This window comes from Lissotriton helveticus, chromosome 5_1 (genome assembly GCF_964261635.1).
Source record: "Lissotriton helveticus chromosome 5_1, aLisHel1.1, whole genome shotgun sequence".
NCBI lineage: Eukaryota > Metazoa > Chordata > Amphibia > Caudata > Salamandridae > Lissotriton > Lissotriton helveticus.
The window spans coordinates 347,231,698-347,256,549 of record NC_136065.1 but is presented as its reverse complement, the minus strand read 5'-3'; the positions used below and the strand labels follow the sequence as shown (position 1 = coordinate 347,256,549).

At 42.8% G+C, this 24,852-nt stretch overlaps 1 protein-coding gene across 1 annotated transcript in view; it reads left to right on the top strand.

The window, feature by feature from the left end:
• The window catches only part of MORN1 (MORN repeat containing 1), a 1,183,152-nt gene that overhangs the window by 74,113 nt on the left and 1,084,187 nt on the right, over window positions 1–24,852 (top strand). Inside the window, exon 6 of the mRNA XM_078640924.1 lies at window positions 4,544–4,631. Coding sequence (XP_078497050.1) covers window positions 4,544–4,631 — 88 coding nt within the window. The remainder of the gene's footprint in view (window positions 1–4,543; window positions 4,632–24,852) is intronic.

Below are 24,852 nucleotides of genomic sequence, written 5' to 3'. Positions count from 1 at the left end.
TCCACCTCCAGCTCCTCATTATCCTTTGAGAGACCTGGGTTCTCCACACACGCACCCACACACACACACAAACACACGCACATGAGACTCAAGCAACACAAATCACCATCAGCGGTATTTTCACGGTCTTGTTCACATGATGGAGATTCCAGCTCTCCATACACACCCACATCGCCTGCAGGATCTCTGGCAAGGGTGTCTCCAATGAATGATATAACCACTTTTCGAGATATTCTGTCAAGAAGAGCCGCAAAATTAAATATCCTGATGAAGACATCCCATGGAACTGTACCTGTAATTATGATGACCCTTCAAACAAGGGCCACCGCCAAGGCTTCTCCTTCCATTGGTGCCTGGTTTCATAGAGTTGCTGGACAAGAACTTTCTGACACCAGCCACTATTAAAACCGCAACACCACCATAGCTCAAGACGAATAGGCACCCTGAACAAGATCTGGAGTTTCTCAGATCGAACCCTAAACCATATTCTGTTATTGTGTCTTTAATTAGAAGGAGATATGCAACTTCTCTTAATGCCTTCACCTGATAGGAGAACAAGAGGATGGATATTGCTTAGATAAAATGTGCGGAAGAGCTGCTAAAACTGGAAGAGAAATTTGGAACAAACTCCAGTCCTTTGCTGAAGACCTACAAAGTCATCGTAGGCAAGACTTTGAGGAAATAGTGCACAAAGTTTCATTAGTGTCTAGTCAGGCCATTAGTGTGGCTGTAGACTTGGCATAATTGGCAGCTTCTGAGTCTGCCATGGAGACATCTTGAGGCATTTGCCTTGGTTGTAGCTCCCTACACTGAAACCCGACGCACAACTGAAAATGCTGAACTTTCCTTATTCAGACTCTTGTTTTTTTTGTGCAGCATTTTCAAGAAGAGATGGTCAGAATGAAGAATGAGGGAGAGACACTCAAGCCAGTGGGCCTTGAAGAGCAGAGAAAGTTATTCAAGCCCCAAATGAGGCACAGATACCACTATTATTGCCCTCTGAGGGTTCTACCTACTCTCTGCAACAACAGCAGCAACATATACCGAGCCATACATATCTCTATCAACAGAGGGAGTCTGGAAACAAGTCAGCTCAGTCATAGCCTTCCAGAACTTCAGGGCACCTTACCAACAACCGCCAGTGATGCCTCGGTACACGCCGCTCAACTTGACATTCCATTAAGGGATCTGTATCTTTACACCTCGAAGAGAGTGGGAAAAATATCACAAAAGGCAAGTCAGTGATGATTATTGTAAAGCATGGTAACACTTTAGGCTTCAAGGCACTTTCACTGCCAACTCCTCCAAAGTCATCCTCAGGGTTTCAATTAGTCACTCTGAGAAAGGATACCTCCATACCACTACAAAGACGCTATTCAGTCTAGGTCTACAAAAACGTTCAGAAAGCTGGTCACGTATCGTATCAATTTCAGGTCGTATTCTATCTGAAAGCAACACAAAACACAGTGCAAGGAAGGGTGTGTCCTTTGGAGGAGAGAGTGTTATTAATCTAGGAGAAATTACATTTTCTGCTGGAGACTTCGAATCTAACAGCCCTCTTCTCTACTTAGGTCCAGGCAGGGGTCGCCAAACTTTTCTGTACTGAGAGCTACTTCTGTTCAATTAAATGCATTGAGAGCTACTAATATTATTAGCGTGTATAATCTCCATTTTTATATGGATATAAATCCAACCAAGCAAAAGATTTCGAAATTAATAAGCTGGGCTGCATACAGTTGAGCTACTCTGAGGTAGCTGGAGTGCTACAGTAGCTCACGAGCTACTGGTTGGAGACCTGGCCCCAGGGCATCCTGCATTTCCATTTTTCAAATGCAAGGCTGCATTTGAGACCTCTCCATTAGTGTCAATAAGATCAATGGTCTCGGAAGAACAACTATTAGGATGACGAATTTCACATTTCAGTATCTAAAAGACAATGACTCTCATGGTGGTTCAAAAGAGAAAACCTACTTCAAACAGTCCTGTTGTAATAGGACCCTCCAACTCAAACTATTGTGACAGATGCATCTCTCTCTGGATGGGGAGCTCAATTGGGAGCTCTGTGTAATGCCATTGGTCAAAAAAAGGAAACCTCATCATTTCAATTACCTAGAGCGGAGGGTAGTCCATCTAGCTATCAAGGCATTCCTACCATCTCTGACAACAAACAGGATTCTAATTGAAATAGACAATAAAACGACCAGCACTACGGAAACAAGCAAAGGGGTACAAGATCAAGACCTCTGTCACTAGAATTGCAGAACATCTGGTTGTGGTCCTGAGCATAGGGGCAATACATTTCCCAGAGATTGCCAAACTTATCAAGTAGATTTCCTAAGCCGATTTCACAAGAAAAATCACCAGTTAATCCTCAACAACTATGTTCTTCATCGAATTTTAGTAGATTGTGGCTATCTAATTATAAATCTTCTAACATCTGAAAACAAAAAATGTGAAGGATTTGCGTCCAGACTACCGCAAGCATGCTCACTGGGCTGTGCCTTTGTGATAAGCTGTTCAAAGACCTTAGTTTATGCCTTGTCTTCCATTTCTTTGATACCCACATTCATAGTGAAATTCTGGAATTGTTAAGCAACAATGATCCTCATTGCTCCGGACTGGCCAAAAAAGTGGTAGAATCTAGATCTGCAGAAAATGTCTATCAAGCCTCACAAGAGGTTGCCATGCAAACCAAACCTATTGGCTAAATCAAAGGGCCAGCTATAGCACCAGATCCTGAGAGCCTTGAGTTTGGCAGCATGGCTCCTTAGATCAGATACGGGCATCTAAAGCTCCCTTAATCATGCAAAGAAAAGTCAAATATGCTTCATCGAGGGCTTTCTATTCCTTCAAATAAAAGAGGTTTTGCTTATAGTGTCAGCCAAAGAGCCTACAATTCTATCACCTGCCAGGGGGGTGCCATTCATCCATACCTATTACATATGGCTTTATTAAATCTACAATTCTCCTCTGTGATCAAGGCTTATAGAAAAGGTCCAATTCTGGCATCCTTTTCCAAAACTCCGATAATAAACACATTTTAGAGGGCTAAAAGGAAGTCTTTCCTCCATTGAGAACATCATTGGGAGCTCAGTTTTCATTTGTTTGAAATTAAAGGCCCCACCATTTGAATCTATACAGAGAGCTTCATTACAGCATCTGTCCTGGAAGACTGCCTTTCTAATAGCCATCAATTATGCCCATAGGTTTAGTGAAATTAAAGGCCACTCAGCCTTGCAAACTCATACTGTGTTCCATGCTAGTATGGTGGTGGTGAGAACTCACCCTTCTATTCTCCCAAAAGTCTTCTCAGAATTCCACAATAACCAAACCATCACTCTTCAAGTGTTCTTCGTCAACCAATCCTCTATAGGAGAATGTTTCTTACCCAAATCTAACTAACTCTGTATTAATTATTGTCACATTTGACATGCTCAAGCCACCACAAAACAATCCACCTCTTGGATTGTAGCATGCGTATCCCTGTATTAACAATATAATAAACCTATACCAGGGAAACCAAGAACTCCTTCCACAACAGGAAAAACCAGCCACCAGCGCTTTGAGGCATTTGTAAGGCGGCTACTTGGAAATAAGTTCATACATTCACAATACATTTTTGCCTTAATTCTAATATGAAAGCTGACTCTAGTGTTGATCAAGATGCTTTGTGAAACCTCTTTCATATACCCTAAACTTGATGATCCTTAAGTTTCTTATAGTAAATACCATTTTTATTCCTGATGCCCAGGGGCAAGCAAGACCATGACATTGTTTAGTTTACTATCCTATCTAACGTTTATGAGTATCAATGAAGATCAAGTGATGCAGTAAAAAATGGTGCATTATAGGAACCATCGTTGAAGTCATCCTCACCCTCCCCAGACTTATTTTTTTGGGCATCAGGAATACAACTTTCAGATATTCTTTCCTAGTCTCCACTATTCCCTTGAAAAAAACGACTCTATAAAGCAGTTGCTTGTCCATGGCATCATGGGTAGCGGGAGGTACTTGAGCCTTAAAGGGACAGCATGGTCTTTTTTAACCCTTGTAATGTAAGCCTATGTGGCTGGATTGTTCCTTATTTCTGAGACATTTAGGAAGCAGGTTGTGTTATTGGTGCTGCAATATAGTATCCCCTTGAGAAGGGATCTGAAAATCTTGTTTGAGATTGGCTTTTGATGCTCCCCAACATTTAGACATGTTAAACGTTCCACCCTTTCAAATGAGGGACTGCTGCACCCAGCGGGAAGTTATTCTTATATTTATGACTTCAGTGAAGAGCCTTACAATGCAGAACCAGAACTTCAAGTAAGTAAACATTTGTCTTTTTTCATTCTGCAGACAAAGATCCTTTTCCATTTTCAGCAGTTGGGAGCATTGGTACTGTCTGGGGAACATTTTCATCACTTCTGTACTTGTTTAATACCTGAATACAGCAATCAGCAGCTGAAGTTGAAGTTCTAACGTTTGCAATGTATATTCTGCTGTGTTGTACCACATGTGCTTTCTTGTATTTAGTAACTTTGATTCACTTTTTAAGGAATGGTGATCACTATGAGGGAGGCTGGGTCATGGACCAGCGGCAGGGACATGGGGCTCTGCGCTGTGCAGATGGAACCATTTACGAGGTAAGCCCATAGTTAATTTCCGATGGATTCCACATTGGCTAACAAGAGGGAAAATGGCCTCTTTCATTATGAAGATCCCAACTGTGTGTCTGTAAATGATAGCTTGTTTTGACATATTGTCAGGTAAATACAAAGGGTAAACATGGGAGCAGTTGGCAATGTAGGGGATCTAGCAGCTGTGTTTCTTTCAAACTTCCAGTCCAATACCATGAAATGGGAGTAAAAGAAAAATATTAACATTGGAAAATATTACCGAAAACTTAAAGTGGAAGAATTGTATACCAGAGAATTGTATTGTGTGTCTGGGGTCTCAGATAAATATTAACGTTATAACCCGCTGCGGCCTATACAGGTAAGAGCGGTGGGGCCGGGTGGGGGTGGATTTTGACGGACATTCACGAGGGAAAATCAATTATTTATTTAATTTTCCCTTGTCATCATCCGTCAAAATCCCCTCCCACCTGGCCCCACCGCTCCTACCTGACTGAACGCGGCTGGTTATAGTATAGTGTAAGGAAATACACATAGGTGCAGAATGTCACGCTTACGATAGCAGAGACATTCCAGTGTCAAAAAGGCTCTCTTCCCATTACATCTATCTTCGAGCGTTCCGGCTGCCCTCTGAAGGGGAGAGAAGACAGGAGAAGAACAAGCGAGAGAGAGAAGCACAGTGTATGGTCGGTTCACTACTTTCTTCCGTCAATTATCTTATGAATTGCTTTAGGTAAGTGAAGAGCAAAGTACTATTGCCCTCTGGATACACGTTAGACAAAGGACATGTAGCATATAGGATACACATTAGGACTGATTCACAAGTTGCATTTTGTAGTTCAGTTAGCAATATTACAGTTGAACTGCTCGAAAACGAAAGAAAAAAAGCAATTCACAAAACTACGGGCAGAGAACCTCTGCCTTCGCCCGTATTATGTGATAATATGTATATATTGGGAAACAACGCGGCTGTTTCCATGCATATCCTTAACCCCGCATGTGTTAAAGCTCTTGTACTGTTACCATGCATAGCCTTTACCAAACATGCCTTTACAATTAATTATGTTGTAAAAGTATGTAGGGTAAAAGTATATGGGTAAGGGTGTGCACCGTTACCACGCATAGCCTTTACCATACATGCCTTTAAAGCTAATTACCTTGTAAAGGTAGGTGTGTAGTAAGGGTGGTGGAGGCTATCGGCGTCATTAGAGGAAACGGACATACCCTTCCGCTTCCTCTAAACGACGTGTGCCCCACCTCAGAAGAGCTGGAGAGGTGATGTCGTGGAAAGGTAAGGGAGATTTTAAATTAACTAAATTAATTAATTTCCCGTGGGAGTGGGAAGGCTCAAAGGGCCAATCAGAGCGCTTTATTTTGAATTGGCACTCCCGCGAAACTCTCTCTAGCTTCTCGCGACCAAACTGTTCAGATATACAATTATTTTTAAACCTTCATTCCTCAAAAACTACTGAACGGATTTACACCAAATCACAAAAAAACTCAATCTGTGTACCAAGATCTAGCTTCCTGCTAAGTTTGCTGTGATTCTGTTCAGCAGTTGTTGCTGTAGCCCTTCTTAAAGAAGTCTATGGAGAATGCATGGGGATTTGACTTTTAGGGACCCCCTTTTTCTCTGCCTCCGGTTAACAGATCACTCTGAAACTTTCCATTTACAAACTGGTCCAAAAGAAGCGCCTTTTTGGAAAGTTTTGTAGAGATTCGTCAGATGGTCTGAAAGTTATTAGCAACACAATAAATGCTTTTCCTATGGACCAGTTGACCTAAGTATAACTGTGTAATAAACTTGGGTTTATACATGTGTTTATACATGTGTGTATGTGTGTGTATATATAGGGGTGTAAATAAGGAAAGGGAGAGGAGATGCCTGCAAATCGATTCTCCTCTACTTGCATTGCCTGACAGTCCGCTAAACCCCATATCCTACTTCCATAACTAGCCGTAGGTGCACATTGTTTAATGTATTCTTCTAGCAGAGGAGGGATCAAGTTTTCCCCACACAGCCTTAGAAACATTGAAAACTGAACATGCTGCTTTCATAAACTTGTCAGTCCTGTACCTTACATTTTCTGCCCATGACCCATTGGAATCAAATACGGGACCTAGATAGGGAAATCCGGACACTCTCTTTAAGCTATTCCCGTTAATACAGAGAGTGTGTGAAAAATAGTGCTTAGTGCCACATGCAACGGTGTGGGATTTAGTAAAATTGGTTGACCGGTCCAGATCCAACATAAATTCTGAAAATAACACTTACTAAGCTACGAAAAGCATTTAGAGTTCAGGTAAGAAGCACAGCATCATCAGCATATAAAAGTACACGTATAGAAACGGAATTGGTGTAGAAGAACATCTTGGCAGTCCTGTACCTTACATTTTCTGCCCATGACCCGTTGGAATCAAATCCGGGACCTAGATATGGAAATCCAGACACTCTCTTTAAGCTATTCCCATTAATACAGAGAATGTGTAATGAATAGTGCTTAGTGCCAAATGCCGTGGTGTGCGATTTAGTAAAGTTGATTGACAGGTCTAGATCCATCATAAATTCTTAAAAAACACCTACTAAGCTACGAAAAGCATTTAGAGTTCAGGCAAGAAGGACAGCATCATCAACATATGGAAGTACACGTATAGAAACTGAATTGGCTTAGAGGACATCTTGAGTTATGCCTTTCAAAGGAACATTGGGCCCGATTCACAAAGGTAAACTTACACTTTTGTATAATTTTAATACTTTTCGGTTTTCTCAAGGGTAAACTTAAACCAAAAACCTAACTTTATTTCTTTTCGGTATTCATAAAGGTAAAGTTAGACCAAAAGTCTGACTTTTCTACTTTTCGTTATTCACAAAGGTAAACTTAGACCAAAAATATAACTTTACTAGTAGTAACTTACCTTTGTGAATAGCGAAAAGTTGTAAAGTTAGACTTTTGGTCGAAGTTTGCCTTTGTGAATACTAAAAAGTAGTAAACTTACACACATATGTACGTTTACCTTTGTGAATCTGGCCCACCGAGTTTATTAATGTATAAAATAAACAATAAAGTGTTTGGCATGCATCCTTGTCTCACACCCTGATGCAAGGTAAAAGGAAAGGAAAGCTCAACATTTGGTCCAAATCTGACCCTAGTGAGAAGATTCTTATGCAAATTGTCAAGAAAATAAACAATAGCAGAATCAATCCCTGACTTCAATAAAATTGCTCATAGCTTATCACTATTGACCTTGTCAAAAGCGGAAGACAAGTCCATGAAAGCCAAGTACAATGGTCTCATTCTAGGTATAGTGTATTTGTTTACTAACTAGTGAAGATTTAGACACTATTCCTTTGTACCAGCCTTTCTCTGAACCCATTTTAGCAAGGAGATCATACATTATTGTTGTGTATCTTAATCTACTAAAAGTAACCCTCACAATTTTCTTAACAGTGGAGTAAATTAAAGAGATGGGCCTATGATCTTTAGGATTGGTACAGCTCCCTTTTTTACAGACTGGAATGATTATAGAGCTTGACCAGGAAGGAGGGAGAACATTTGGATCAAAGTTAATAGATACTTTAGGAAGTAAATGAGTCCAAATTCTACCCAGTGTTTAAAAATGTGGGTGCCCCATCTGTCCCCGGAGTTCTACTAGGGGAGCTTTGATTAAGGACAACAATCAATTCATCTGCGGAGCTATGGAGCCTCACAATATTATTACTATTACAAAGTTAATCAGCAGAGACGCTACAATCAGAAGTTTCACAATATATATTACTAAAATGCGCCAACCATTGGTCTACAGTGATATGACTACTCATAAAGGCGGGCGATGACTTTTGTGCTCTTAGGTCATTAACCTCTCTCCACAACACACTTGCGTTCTTAGAAGAAGCTGCAACAGCTAAACGATCCTAATTATCCCTTTGAATTTCAATATTTATTTTACACAAGACCTCTTTATTAAGGACCCGAGCCTGTGCAACTGCAGTGGAATTCCTGGGAGTAGAGGCTAAGGCTCTCCACAAATTCCTATTAGCATAAAAGAAAGATCTATCAAACCAGCAAGTAACTATAGGCGCGGGTCTGCCTACAGGCTGAAGCAATGATCTACTTATTCATACACATAAAGCTTTATACTGATCGCATACCTTTCCCCAGAATATTATCAGATAAACACGCCATAAAACTGTTTAAATTAGATGTAATTAGGCTGTTAAAACTTAATATGATCAGGCAGGCACCCAAATAACCTAAAACCATTATGTTGAGGCAACGGTCGTGCCTCGAACAAAGCCCATTGGTAAAGTAAATGTAGCTTCTGTTATGAAAGCAAGATTTAATGGTGCCTAAATCAATTGTTGGGAGAGTAAATTTAGTGTTAAAATCCCCACAAAGCATAATATTCCATTCAAAGTGCGCATGACTGTTTGGCCGGCCCACTTCAGAGTGTGGTCACAACTCCTCTCTTGGCCCCTGCTCTGGCCAGCTGAACCCCGCCTAAGCAGGAATGGAAAACTAAAATAAAAATAACATAGGTTATTATCATTTTAGTTTCCCTTTTTAAACTGCTTGTAGAGCCGTGGGGCTCCTCTCCTCTTCGACTTAGTAAAGGAGATGCGGCTGGATAGTCAGGAGATTAACCCATTAAAGTAGCAAATTAAATGAGGGTGGCCCAGCCTAGCCTCGCCTCTTCTGGGCAATCTTTGCCTGGGTACGTGCCCAGGTGCGTCCCACGCCGCAGATTGTGAGTGACATTATAAGCTTTCCCCACTTCCAATAACAGCAACGCTTTCTGGGCATTTGAGTCCTGGCCCGCTCCAAGAGTCTCCAACGCCGCAGAATTTGAGTGCCATTTATATGCCCCCACTGGTGCGCTGAAAAGTTTTCCTCACCTCCAATAACATCAAAGCTTTCTGGGCCTTTAAGTCCTGTCCCTCTCCAAGAGCATCCCACGCCTCAAAGTCTGGGTGAAATTTATATACACTGACCTGCGCACTGAAAAGCAGCTTCCCCGCCACCAATAACAGCAAAGCTTTTTGGGCCATTGACTCCTGCCCCTTTGCAAACGTGAAGCCAGGATATGAAGTTCTTACTGTAGTGTAGAGGTGTCAGTTGCAGCCCCAGGGACAACCTGAAGTGCTCCCTCTACAGTGTGAGCCATCCCACAGACCTGTTAGTTGAGAGAAGTAGCCATTTTGCATACACCAGAACTCTTTATTACTACATAGGGATGATATATTTCCTATGTTGAATCTGGCATGCTTCATGTATAGAACAACTGTTGATTACATGTGAGTTTTTAACTAGGTTTGGTATTATTATACACTTTTACGGTTATTTTCTGAATTTTTGTCACTTATGTCACAGTATGTGTCACATCGCTTTCTGTGATGTCAGCAAGAATGCCAATTAGTGCTTTCTCCCAATGATTTAAACAACTTGAGCACTCTAGGTGTAATCTGTCCCTCTCATAAAGATCAATAACATTTTACTTTGTTGGCACTGAGCCACCTTTCTTTCATCCAATGTCCGCCAATGGATGGGACCAGTCATTGGAGTGCTCCATTTTCCATAGCACCTGTAGGCTTTTAGACTTCTCTGGGTTTTCTTTGTTACAAGGTAACATTCGGTAGTATTCCTCTACTTTTAACACTAGTTCTAAAGTAACAGAAGCTGGAAAAATCCTACTGCGGCAGAACGGCTGTTCAACAGGCCTGAACATTTCAGAGAAGAGAATGGAGCTAATTGCGATGAAACGTTAACACGTTTCACACCATTATTTTTAACACGCTGCCGAGGGCTTCTGTTCTGTCCCTTTTGCGCCATCTGTTTTGTGCAGACGAAGGATTGTTTGTGTCGGCTTTGTCTGCTTCGCCTTCACGGAACTGACACCTTCCTCCTTCTAGCCTGGCGTGCACCTGCCACAGAAGTTGCTGGCTGGTGGGTGGGTGTCACTGGTTTACTGGTCTGGCTGACAGCTGACTCTGAACCCCGCCAGCAGTCAGACAGGAGTTAGCAAAGCACATGCCTGCATAGTTGAAGCAGAGTCTTAACCCTTCTTTATAAAAAAAAACATCCTCTGTGCTCCTAGAGCAGGTGGAAGTGAGATCCGCGCCTGTGGGCAAGCTGTGCTGGGGAACAAACCTTGGCTTTAAAATCTTCCAGGTCAGGCTGTGTGCAGATCCCCAGTTGCTGCTTTGCTTTCCTCCACGCACACTGTCTGTATTGGTTTATGTAAGTCTGAATTTTGCATTTCAAATTCCACTAGGATATTCCTCCAGTCTGAAATTTCATTTTTTTAAAATATCTTTTTATTGGTATTTTTCACATTTACAGCATAAGACATATAACATGTAAGTTTCGTCGCGTTTGCCCACAAGTATTATGTGATTCAAATTTGCTAAAACAAGAGTGAGGGAAGGTAATACAAGAATACTGAAGCCCTCATGAATCTCTTCCTCACACCACCTATGAACCTCGCTTTTAATTCTTTACTTTCTAAAAAAATGCATTTCTGAGAAATTATAAATGATGCAAAAGGTAACAAATTACCTAGTATGCAGGAAGGAAAACAAGCATTTGCAATGCAATAGGTCTCGGGTTTCTGAGAGTTTGAGCTATAAATGAGTGCCTTTTATTTATGTGTTGTTTTTAAAACAGATGAATAAAAGGCATTGTCATGCACAATGCCAATAGCTTAAGCTCTCGCAAATGCGAGACCTATTGCATTGCAAATGTGTGCTATAAAAGTTTTTTTAAAGCGTTTGGAGAGAGTGTGTCCTGCCGGCAACAGCAGACAGGACAACGCTATTTGAGAAAATTTTGCTCGGACGCTGTAATTAAAGCCTACCGAGCAACAACACATGTAACAGGGGGTGTTGCCATGGGAGGGTACAAAATGAGACAAGTCGGTACTTAGGAGGGACTACTAAACCTTTTTACCAATGAACAGCCACAGATTGCTGTGGACAATGACACAAACCAATGAACAACGTGGGGGGAGAGTGGACAGAGTTTCAAGTTCCGCCCTCAATACTGCATGCCTCGTAGAGCAGAGCATGCGCTGCTCAGGCTTGACCTGAAAAGGACTGACTTCTTGTTAAATGGTAGCTACAGTCATACTTATATCGTACTAGAGTTGGTGTTCAACCACAAACCTGCTCTTTTCGTTTTGATTCAACTTGAAAAGTTCAAGCGATCGCATCTACCCACCACTGGTATCCTTACAAAAGGTCTTGGGACATTGCCCTCCTGAACAGTAGCAGGTGGAATCCTGGTGCGCCATATATGCCCATTCACCTTATGCCTGCTCTGATACACCATATAGGTATTCTAGCATTCAGCATAAACGCAACGAGCACATTTGGTCATATAGCTTTCAAACATAATTTGTCAACTATCCAAAGAGAAAGCGAGGCAGTGGATATGTCCTAAAACAAAAGCGTATTTTGGGCAGACTTGGCCTAAATGTGCTGAATAGTGGTATAACACAAGGAATGTTTCCTAGTTCTGTTAAGATCTTTGTCATTTAGATTATGTGCCATTTGGTTGGACTGTTGGTGCTGATGATTGTCGTTAGTGATGACCATTTGATGCCAAGTTGTAAGTTGATTGTAGGAGCTCTTAAGGTCTTTCAAGTTTTTTTTACCATTAAGCAATCAATGTCTTCCCAGGAAATTAAACAACTATATGGAGTGGTATTACCACTGTACTAAATGTTACTCCAACTGTTAATATGGTGCAGTCCAGTACACTTACTTATCTATGAAATCAAGTTTACTGAGATGAGCGCTAGAAAGGAACCGTGACCTGTGTATCTAGGCGGCATCCGGAGAGACCGATTTGTTAGCGGCTGACCACCCTTGATGAATGTGTGACTACAGGCGGTCGCCCTCTACTCCTGTGCCCTTTCTGACACTCATCTCAGTAAACTCGATTCCATAGATGAGTAAGTGTACTGAACTGCACCATACTAACAGGTGGAGTAACATTTAGTACAGTGGTAATATCAGGGGTATATGTGACAACAAGGAAAATTAGCATAGGGATCCCGTTTGTCCTGATGAATGCCGGTAGAGAGACGGAATCCGGCAGAAACATGTTGACCTCGGTGCAGAATGGAGGGGTGGAGAGTGCATAATTCACTCAAGCCACCACAATCTGAGGGTATTTTGGCACCCTTTTTTTTACTCGTGACAAGGGAATCAAAGAATAAAATTGTTATGACGATAACTCTTAGTCAGTTTTAACACTTATCGTCTGCACCCGTTTAGGATCCTTTTCTTTTCCCTTTTTCTATTTGTTTGTATTGTCTACCCCTCCCTATTGTTCCGTCTCTAGCGTTGGTCTGCGCTGAGGTGTTTAGCAGCAGCCCTATGATGAAGCATACCACAACTTGTTGTGGGTGAGGACAGTTTTTACGAAGTGAATGTGCTCCTGGCGTAACTTTATACATACTAAAATTTGCGACTTGTAGTAACCTTACTTCCTTTTGTGTGTTTTTATCAAGTGGTGTTAAGCAGAAGTTTATTGGCTACCTGTTTTTTTTTAACTTATTTTAGGATAATCTACTAAATTGCATAAGGTGGGGCTGAAGCATTAGATGAGGATTGCTAGCCAATATGGTAACTGTTGAATAGGAACGGTGAGGGTACAGACCTTTGTTAGACCCCACACAAGAAGCGATGTGCCCGCAATCTGTAAGGAGAGTGTGACACTATTTGTGCTCTCTGGAGGGGGAGGTTCCTTTGAGTGGTGCACACTCAATTTACGTATTCGTTTTCTTGCATTGAGGCAGGAACTTTTTTAACAGAAACCGACTGCATAGCAAAACACCCTGCTATCTGAAGCAGATATGCTGACTGGGAGGTTGTATAGACAGTTGGCTGAAGTTTCAAGAGGTGATGGATTCGAGATAAAGTCCATTTACCGAACAACATTAAGGAGTAAATTACACATTTGGCTAAGTGTCTGAGGGATCCTTCTGGGTGTGAGGGGACGACGTGGCTTCAGTGACATAGGCAAGTAGACACAGTCTTGTGTTGTGGACATATCATTTGGGACACGGTTCAAGGCTCAGTTAGTGAGAGTCAAAGGTGAGGAGATGGAATCTGAGAGTTAATTCGGGTAAGGAGAGAGCTGTCTGGAGGCTAATTTCTCATTTCAAATGCACTCTTCTCGGTTTATTTTATCTCACATGTTGTTTATTGTTTTTGTCATATATTTTATGTATTTATTTTATTTATAAAGTTTTGTATGGCGTGAACATTACCCAGGCTGGTATCAGAGCGCTTCACAATTAGGGTAGGACGGAGACAGTAGTGGGAAAAGAACATTTGTTACATATATGTGCATAGCAAGCTAACGCTGGGATTCCCAGGTGTACAACCATGTAGTAGTCAATCAGGGGCATCAGAATAGTGGGCAATAAGTAAGCAGTGGAGCCAAAGCCTTTTAGGGCAGAAACTTGTTCTTTAGGGTTTTTTCACTTCCTTTTTGAAAGAAGCGGTGGATGAGATTCAAAGTATTTCCGGTGGAAGAGAGTTCCAAATATTCTTTCTACACAGCCCTTAGAGTTATAATGAAAGCAATTAAAAGTATAACAATTTGTGGAATTCATCAATAATTGTAAGTTAACAGACCTGCTTCTGTGGGATGAGGGTAAAGTTTACAATTTTGCGGTCACTAGAGTTTGTTGTATGCTGGTTTGTTGTCTGGGTGAGCGTTTGATAACACTGTCAAATGGAGCGTGAGAGTGTTATGGGTGATTCACAAATGCTGGCACCTGGTGGAGTGTGGATGTGTGTCATATCTGGCCTTTACTTGTAACTGGAACTAAGTATGAGTAACCACCTTGTGTACACACCAATGAGAGAGCACTTTGCAACAGGGATAAGGAATATCACACCAACCTCACAGGTCTCATCAGGTGACAAAGATAGACAAACAAAAGAAGCAGGCTACCATGAGTCTATCACCACAGTGTTCTAAGATCCGCGAGACAATGCCAGCTTTCCAAGAGATGGATTGTCTGTGGGAGGCAACCAATGTGGAGGAAAGATCTGTATGGTGTTGATGTGTTTTCAGTCTATGGGTTCTCCGGCCTCGCCAATTCTGCTACCAGGATTTACCACTATGAGCCTGAGGTCAATGCCAACTTTTACGCCATTGAGAGCGGTGGTGAAGGCTGTTGAAGATTTGATCATCAGAGATTACTTCCCCAGTGGGAGGTATGAAGGCTGTCACAAGCTGTTGTAGTGCCATTCTGGTTTATAGTTGTTACTAATCTCACGGATAGTCACATTCTATCGTGGCAGTCACGTGGGTGTGAGTGTTGTCAGTGCTTAATTTGTTAAAACAATAGGTGCAGGGTTCTAGTCAGGAGGCCTCTGCAGCTTGCACCACCCATTGCCACTGCCAGCGTTGCCAATGACAGTACCAATAGAACTGCTAACGAGCACACTGCTACAGGTGTGACAATTCAGAATATTCTGTCCCCAAAAGCTATAAAAATGGCTTGGGTGGCAGGTATTAGTTGTTTTTAACATATACTGTATTAATAGGCAGTTGCTGTTCTGCTCAACTTTAAATTACACAAACAGCGCCACCATGTGTTAGCTTTCATAAGTGCCAGTGTTGATAATTAAGTGCCGGTGTCGAGCACCGGAAACCACCGGCTCAAATTAAGCACTGAGTGTTTTACTCCGTTTTGTGGAGGTGCATGTACCTCTAATGCCTTATATGATTACTTGTGTCGCCCGAGCAACCACCCTTATGTGTGTAAGGTCAAGTGTCATATTCGTGGATTCATTAAATAGTAGTGCATTTAACTTGACGTGTCGCTGGGGCAACAGTGGGGCAGTGTATGATAATGAAATAATATTGTAAGGGTCACTGGAATTGTGCAGCAATGGAGATCCAATTATAAAGCAGCGTTGGCTGAATTGTGCTTCAAGGACAGCCAAATTGTACAGCATATTCTGCTTTCAGGGGCAGGTTATGTGGCATTCTCTGGCCTTGTTATGTAGCTCTTTTTGTCTGTTTACCTTCTAGCAGGCATGGTTATTGATAAACAGTCGATCTCGGTGCTTTGTAAAAGAAATAAACCGCTTAAATTGTAAAGATAAAAGCAGCCCTCCATACAATGACCTCTACCATTAACAATCGCCAACTATAGTCATTCTATCTTGTTGCTTTTTTAATTAGGTCTGCTTGGGTTTTGAGCTATATTGTGACGCCATGCACTCCATGACCCATTTAAAGAAAGTACACAACTTCAGCAAATAGTACTGGGTATGTAATTTACCAAAAGTAATGAATGCGTTGCTTAGAAGCACAGAAATGCCTTGTTATTTAAAGCTGCCCTCTCTACCTCCCAAAGCATGGACATGCTTTTTGTAATTAAAAGTGTGCATCTTTTATTCTGGGCAGCAGAGTTATGTTTAAAAAACGTGTTTTCTGCAGCTCAGTTTCGGGTTTATTCTGTGTTCAAATCATGAAGCTTTTGAGAACACTCTCTTCCATCGAGGACTAATTACTTATGTAATATATACATATCTCGTTAAGAGGCCCTTTTCGAATCAACATATAACTGATGCCAGGAATATTTTCTGAATCTGTTAGTGATGTCTTGAAATGACGTACACATGCATTTCCACAGCTGTTAGTGATGTCTTGAAATGACGTACACATGAATTTCCACAGATAGTATAGCAAATCATTATCACTACAAAGAATGACTCACTCTTTCACCCTGTTTGAATAATTAAATATGTAGTTTTTAATGATTTTTTGGGGGGGGTTGTACTATAGGCAAAACACTTGCTCCAGTCCATCGATTAGGCATAGTAACATCTGGGTATAATTATCACTTCTTTAATCCCTGAATATTGAAATGAACAGTTGAGAATTGACCAGCTGACCTTTGAAACGTGCCAGGGAGCTGTGTTGCACACCGAGCGATTTAGTAAAATGTTTGACCCTTTTGAGCTTTAAACAATCATGTTTGCATCTGCAAATGATGCAGTAGATGGTGTACTGTATGGCAAATGGAGAAAATTCAAAAATGTGCAGAAAACAGTAAAATTGGGTATTGTATTGTCCGTATGTAAAATGTATGAGACTTGACTTGTTTCTGCTTTATTGTAACTGTGTGATGATGATGCTCCTGAGAGTGTGACTTGTATTCGCTGCTCCGTAGAAATCTTGCATTGCGGATGATTTTGTGCCTTTTGGAGTTGGATGTACCTCATGCAGCCGCGACCTGTGCAGGTAAGGGCGATGAGGCCGGTGGGAGGGGGATTTCGACAAATGATGACGAGGGAAAATGAAATAAATAATTAATCATCGTCCATTAAAATCCCCCCACCGCTCTTACCCGCACGGGTCGCGGCTGAAATCATGAACTGGTTTCTTAGGTTAGTCAAGCGCAGCTTATTTTCAGAGTCCATTTTGAGTTGCCAGAGGCAGGAGGATGTCTGCGTAATATTTCATCTCCTGCAGTGCGGATCAGGAAGACTGGAGAACCTCAATGCTGGTAGGTCTAGGGACACCGCAAGTTCATAGAAGGTATGAAAACACTACAACTGCTTCTCTAGGTCTGCCAGTGACACTAGTGAGGTTTTGGGTGTGAGGTTGCTCACTCAAGCAGTATGTTGAGCACCATTTTGGGTGCAGGCAACATATATTTTTTTAGATTCTTGGTGTTTACTAAAGAAAGAAATTATATCCTTGTGAACTGCAGTATGAAATGAGTGCTCTGAAAGCAAAGAGGTATGCCCAAATGACCTCATAGACCCTGGGATTACACACAAAAAACAAGGAGACCGGAAAGCTATGAGTACAAGCAAAAACCTATGGTATTTGTTTCTATAATGAAATAATAATTTATCATTGTATATCTGAAGATATCGGGATTGCCAACAGGTTAACATTTTTTATTCAAAACGCCCAAGAGAAAGGTACTTGTTACATTTTCCTTTAGACTTCTGTGTCTCAAGACAGTATACATACATTAAATAACATACCCAGCATACAACATGATTACATCACAAAAATGTTTTTAGTTTATTCCTTTTCTTTCTATGTAAGGTTGTAACATATCGTTATTTATCTAATAATTTAGCTCACAATCCACTTGGAGAGTCAGACGAAGAGCCCTCAATTTATTACTTGCTCCTTGGGGTCTAAAGTACCAACTCGATAGTCCATCACATACACAACGACTCCTCCAATTACAAAGGTTGACACGTTTCGGACATCTTAAATCATGGCCTACTCAGGACCAAGGAAAGACAAGGCACAATTATTCTTACTGGACATATGTATGACACATAGTTGCGCCAAATATATACAGATTTCTACAAATGTATACATGTATATACCAATGCCAATCCTGTTATGCACCACAGCACATGCTGAAATGGGATTCACACATAAAAAAAATGTAATATCAAATAATTCATTCATAGCAACTCAAGTGTTTATAATAAGTGAAAGGAAGCGATTTACCTGTGTACCACCATTTACGAAGTTGGTGGTAAAATGTGAATGTTCTGCTACCGTATTTCAGTTGCAAAACCTTTGAACATACCAATGCGAATCAGTATTTGAAAGGGCACCCTGAATATACCCCTTCCAAATACTGATTCACAAACACTAATTTGTTTTATGTACATTTGTAAAAGCATTTTTACCGGTTGGAAATGGCCCAATCAGACGTCTCGGACAGCAAAAATGCTTCATACATGTGGCCCCTGGTCCCTAAACCAAAATAAGGACCATCTTTCTGCCAAGGTGCAGTTCTTTGTTCCTCTGTTGACTCTGTGAAAGGTATAGTGAGAAAGTGTTCAGTGTATTTCACTAATTCTGGCAGTTAGTACCTGGCTTGCCTTTGCCTGTATCCTGCAACCAAGGGAATAAATAACCATCTTTTGTACTTACTTCAGTGAAGTAAGCTGATTCACAGCAGAACAGGGAATTCTTGGTCTGCAGTGTGTGATCCACTCTCGTAGATAGTGCCTAGGGGCAAGCCAATAGATTATTGAAAGCAAGGCACACCTACTTCAGATCTAAGTGAAATGAAAAGGACCCTGCATGAAATTACAAAATTACTGTAGAAAGGAACAAAGGGCCCGATGTAGGTAATAGGGAATTCTCTTCCAGGGGATACTCATCAAAGTCATAAGCACTGAATAGTCCCGCCCACGTGCGGGACCCCGGAGCAATAGCCAATAATATGCTTATATCTACATATATATATAAATACATATAAATACACATAAACTACCCATATATATATATATATAGATAATATGCATATACATATACATATGCAGCCTGAAAAATACCATACTAGGCTCAAAACTGCCATTATGGCATGTAAAACTTTTACATTTGCTAAATAAAGACATATACATTACATTATAAGATAATGTAAAGAAGAAACACTGCCCTGGGTTTCTTTGAAACACACAACCTTTATTTTCAAAGGTAAAAACAGGCAGGATCATAGAGGCAGATTTAGCCTAGATAGGCTGCATAGTAACAACTGAAAGACTTGGTGCCGTGCCTTTAAGACCTCCATGAGCCTCCAGGCTCCCATCATGCACCACAGGTGATAGTTAGGTCAGTTCTTTTTTCCGGCTCCTTCTGTGAGGATCTGTTTGGGATATTTTATCACATTCTACCGGTATTTCTCTAAATTTTTTGTCTTTACTCGACGTCTTTAGTCATTGTTTGACTAATTCAACAATTTTTTCCTGGTTTTTGACTATTTTTCCTGTCATAATGCTGGCCTTATTTGTTAAGTGTCCTGCCTGTGGTAAAAAATGGCCAAGACAGACCCTCATTCGGTCTGTGTAGCTTGTCTACCATCTTCTCACAAGCCAGAACTCTGCTACCACTGCAGTAAGTTGTCTAACAGAACTCTCATGGAGAGAGAGAAGAGCAGGCTTCAGTCCCTGTATGACAGAGGAGATACTGTGAGTGGAAGAGAAGAATTTCATTCCAAGAAGCCTTCTTCTCAGCACAAAGAGCGCAAAGACAAAGGGGAGAAGAGAAAACATCGATCTCCTACCACGTCGAGGGACAGATCTTCTTCTAAGGTACCTCTGTGCTCTAAATCGGCATCGGATTCACCGTTGCGACGACCCATCGACGTCGAAACATCCCTCGCCGTCGAAGAAGATTTCGCCGTCGAAGCGAGGTGAGAAACGGCGTAGGCGGTCCAGGTCTGGCTCGCCTACGACTGCAAGAGGGCGGGACTCGACGTCGTCTCATCGACGACGACGGTCGCCGCCGAGAGGCTCGGAACATAAGTCAACATAAGTCAAGGTCGCCGTCAAGGGGTGCCATGATGTCAACGTCGAACCGGCCAGCAGAGGTTTCGACGTCGAAGAGCCCAAGTCATTTGGCATCGAGACACACGACGCCGAGAAGACCATCGCCGTTGAGGCGCACGACGTTAACGCCTAAGAGACCATCGCCGTCAAGGAAGTCACCGCCGAGGAAGTCGACACCAAGGAAGTCGCCGCCGAGGAAGTCGCCACAGAGATGATCGCCGTCTAGGAGGTCGACACCTAGGAGGTCGCCGTCGAGGAGGTCGCAGTCGGCGTCTCCTGCAGCTAAGAGGCCTAGGACGGTGTCTAAAGACCGGTCTAAGATTCCTACTGTGTCTTCTGGGAGTTCTTCTTCCTCCCCTGGACTACAGATTGTGCAGATCTCTCCAGAGCCCTCGAGAGCACCTTCACCTATTCAGCCAGCGACTAATATCTCGCCACGATGGCTGGGGGAGATTAGAGAGTGGAAGATAAGAAGGATTAATCTTCCAAGATCATATTCCAGGTCACCTGTGTCGGCAAGACCTGCTTCGAGATCAAGATCGCCCCCAAGACAGTTGGTGCGTTCTCCAAAAAGACGTGAGCCTACTCCTCCGAGAAAATCCCCGTCGGTGAGGAGGCGTTCTTCACCCTTTTCTAGATCATCACGTCGCCATTCTTCGAGGAGGCGCGATACTAGATCCTCGACAAGGTCTACAAATTCTGTGGTATATAAATAAATAATACCGGGACTATTTTTGAATTACATTAACAATAACAGATAGCTCAATAAATAAGAGGCAGGATCCGATGTGTCCGAAGGATTTATTCAGGCAAAAGGGAAGGGACTGGAACGGGACAGCCTGAAATAAAATAGGAAGGAAGGCAGCTGCACCATTTCATCGACAGTGCAGCATATATATAGTACAACATTACATTACATTACATACAGTAGGCGTAACTTGTGACAAGCGTAAGATAAGAACACATGGGCGGAAGAAGAAGGCGTGCACAGGGCGTGCACGTAGACATGTGATGTGAAACGTCATAGAAGTGTCATGAATGGGCGGAAACATGGAGGGGGCTACCTGAGAGCAGCTGGGACCTTTAACCTAGTAGTGCGCGAAAACGGGCAATGACGTGTTACCAGGGAGAACTGGGGGCTATGACTTCTGCACCAGAAGAGGAGACTAAAGTCTGCGGTGTCAGGACGACATGTACCTATAGCATATCTGGTATCTGGTGTTTGGAGTACATGTTGATAGAATCTAAAAGTTATCAGGGCAAAGGCTACTTGACACTAAGACTGGTGCATGCATTTATTCTACATGTATTGCGTGAGCTAGGAATATTAATACAGTATTTCTCCTGCATGGAGACAGAAAGACTAGACCATAGCTGAAACTGTTGATGCGGTTCAGTAGCTTAGGAATGTGAAGACGAGAGGCTGGACTGATAACTAGAAGCATAACATACTCTTGGCAGACAGGCAGGCAGAGCCAGGCCGGGCCGGGCACCGCGAGGCAGGAAGTAAGTGAAGGGTCAGGGATGCAGGTGGGGGCTGCATCGCTCCTCGGAGTGGGTTCAGGAAACCGGAGCTTGGATCTGGTGTCCGGGCCCTTTTGAGGCCTAGAAACGGGGACAATGCGGTGAATTAACGTGCACACTGTATAACGTGGCAACATAAGCCTAATACTCGTTGCTTTCACGAGAACTGGATACTGGCATACTAGAGTTGGACACAACTGTAATTGCGTCTGTAATCGATCACAGGGGGATACATGCATATCGATCATGCACATATGGCATAGGATGGGGAACACGTAGGCACATATGGCAAGGCAAAATTTACTTTTCCACAATTCGAAGAGGGGATATTCACCGACACTGTCGTCAACTCCTCCGAGTAGGATATCACCGATTGATGACGTTATTACCTTTAATGAGGTTCTCTGTCGTGGAGCGGCTAAGTTCAATATCGAAATGCCGGTCTCTACCACCAAGACAACGGTCATTTTCGAAACATTGCATCAAAAGCTAACGTCAAGGCCCTTACTTCCTCTGGTACCAGGTCTGTTGGAGCCTGCGCAGCACAAGTTCTTGACTCCAGCAGCTTTGGGAGCGGTTCCTTCTCGGATCGCTAAGAAGTATAAAGCACCGGACAATGATCCGTTCTTTCTAAGGGCTGAGCCAAAACCGGATTCTGTGATTGTCTCAGCGGCACGCAAGAATCAAACAGGAGCGGCGTCATCTTCTGTGCCGCCGGATAAGGACAGTAAGGCTATGGACTAAGTAGGGAAGAGAATGTGTGCCACCTCTGCTTCCTACATGAAAGTCGCCAGCGCTTCTGCTTTGCTGGGTCGCTATGACCGCGCACTATGGGACTCCATGTCTCGTTTCGCAGAAAAGCTTCCTAAAGAAGACAAACACGACTTTCTTGAGATCTTACACGAAGGTGGGCTAGTGGCTAATCAGGTGATTAGTGCAGCCACTGATGCTTCTGATTTATCTACGCATGGCGACGCACATGGACTCTGCGCCAGGTGCTCAGCTTGGTTGAGGCTCACGGGGTCTTAAGCCTGAGGCACAACACCGGATTCTTAATCTGCCTTTTAATTGAACATCGCTCTTCGGATCTCATGCTGACGATGAGATGTCGCGAATGAAGACAGAGCTTGATACAGTGAGAGCTGTTGGTCTGGAGAAAAGGAAGGATTTTAAGAAAAAATACCGTCCGTACGACAGGAGACAGAACCAGCAGAGGGTTCAAACCCCTCAATGGTCGTCTCAGCAGAATCAGGGAAGATCTCCGTTCTCCCAGCGTCGTCCTGGTAGAGGAAGAGGTGGCATTTCCAGGCAGTCTGCACCTGGAAACAAGCAACAGCAACAAAAGCAGTGAGTTTTTGCTTCCCCTGAGCCCGTTACCCACTCCGGTGGGGGGAAGTGTTAGTTTTTGCCTGGAAGAGTGGACAAACATCACACTGGACAAATGGGTTCTGAATATTGTAAAGAATGGATATTCCATCAGGTTTAAGTCCCCTCCACCTTCCATTCCTCCTCAAAAGACTGTGACCCATCGAATTCATCTTTTGAGACAAGAGGTGTCTGCCTTAATCCTAAAGAATGCCATCGAGGAGGTCCCAAAGACACAGCATCGACAAGGCATTTACTCCCGATACTTTCTAGTTCCAAAGAAAGGTCCAAACAAGGAGTTCAGGCCCATACTAGATCTCAGGCGTCTCAACCGAATTATTCGGCGAGAAAAGTTCAGAATGCTGCCGTTACATCTAATAATTCCACTTCTGCATCAAGGGGACTGGATGTGTTCCATAGATCTTCAAGATGCTTATTTTCACATCCCCATCGCCCCAAAGCATCAGAAGTTTCTAAGGTTTTGCATCCAAACCAGCCATTTCCAATTCACAGTTTTGCCCTTCGGGCTAAAGTCAGCTCCTCGCACCTTTTCAAAGTGCATGGCAGTCGTAGCGGCTTTCCTAAGGAAGAGGCACATCTTTGTCTACCCCTACCTAGACGATTGGCTGCTAAAGAGTGCGTCTCCGATTCTGCTTCAGCAAAATCTCACGTTCTGCATACATCAGCTGCGGAGACTTGGCCTTCACGTAAACTTCAAAAAGTCTATCCTCAATCCCACGCAGAGGATACACTATCTGGGCGCACTTCTGGATGGACTGGTCTGAGACATTACTCTACGCTTTTCCACCGATTCCACTCATTCTCTTGGTGATCAAGAAACTGTACAAGTCCAAGACAGAGATGATCCTAGTGGCTCCGGATTGGCCTCGCCAATGGTGGTACCCGGATCTCCTGTATCTGTCCAAAGTACCGCACAGGAGGCTGCCTTGCTGTCCGGATCTGCTAACCAGAGAGAACGGCAGGGTGTTCCACCTCAACCTGCCGTCCCTGAAGCTGGCAGTGTGGCTCCTGAGTTCGTACAATATGGACATTTAGGCCTCTCGCAGGACTGTATGCACATTTTGAGAGAGGCGAGGAGAGCTTCTACAAGAAAGTCGTATGCTTTCAAGTGGAAGCGTTTTTTCATGTGGTGTGCTGCTGAAGGTCATGACCCTATTCGAGGTCAAGAACAGGTACTGTTACCATACTTACTTTCTTTGACCTCCATAAAGGTCCATCTGGCAGCAATTACAGCATATCGAAAGTCCCCCACTCAGGTTTCTTTCTTTCAAATGCCAGTTGTGAAGGATTTTCTGGAGGGTCTCAAGAAAGTGTATCCTCCGGTGAGGGCTCTCTCTCCTCCTTGGGAGCTTAATGTGGTTTTGTCTAAATTGATGGGCCCTCCATTCGAACCTATTCATAAGGCGTTCCTTCAACATCTGTCATGGAAGGTGGCCTTCCTAGTAGCTATCACTTCTGCGCGCAGGGTGAGCGAGATACAGGCTTTTTGTTCTACAGAACCTTATCCCGTTTTCCATGCGAATAAAGTGGTGCTTAGAACTCATCCGAGATTCCTTCCTAAGGTAGTCTCGGACTTTCACATTAACCAGTCAGTTACACTGCCTACATTTGTTTGCTAATCTGAACACTCCAGCTGAGAAAGCTTTACACTCTTTGGACTTAAAAAGAGTTTTGAAATTTTATCTTGATAAAACCAAGAGTGTTCGACAGTCTGATCATTTGTTTGTGAACTACGGTCCTCTGAATACAGGCTTGTCTGCATCTAAGAGGTCCATTTCTAGATGGATTGTGTCATGTATTATGTTATCTTACCAGTTGGCACGGAAACAGCTCCCGGGCAAGCCGAGAGCTCATTCCACTAGAGGAAAAGCTGCTACGATAGCAATGCTTAAAAATGTTCCTATTCATGAAATTTGTAAGGCAGCTACGTGGCGTTCGGTTCATACCTTTGCACGCCATTACTGCCTTGATTTTGAT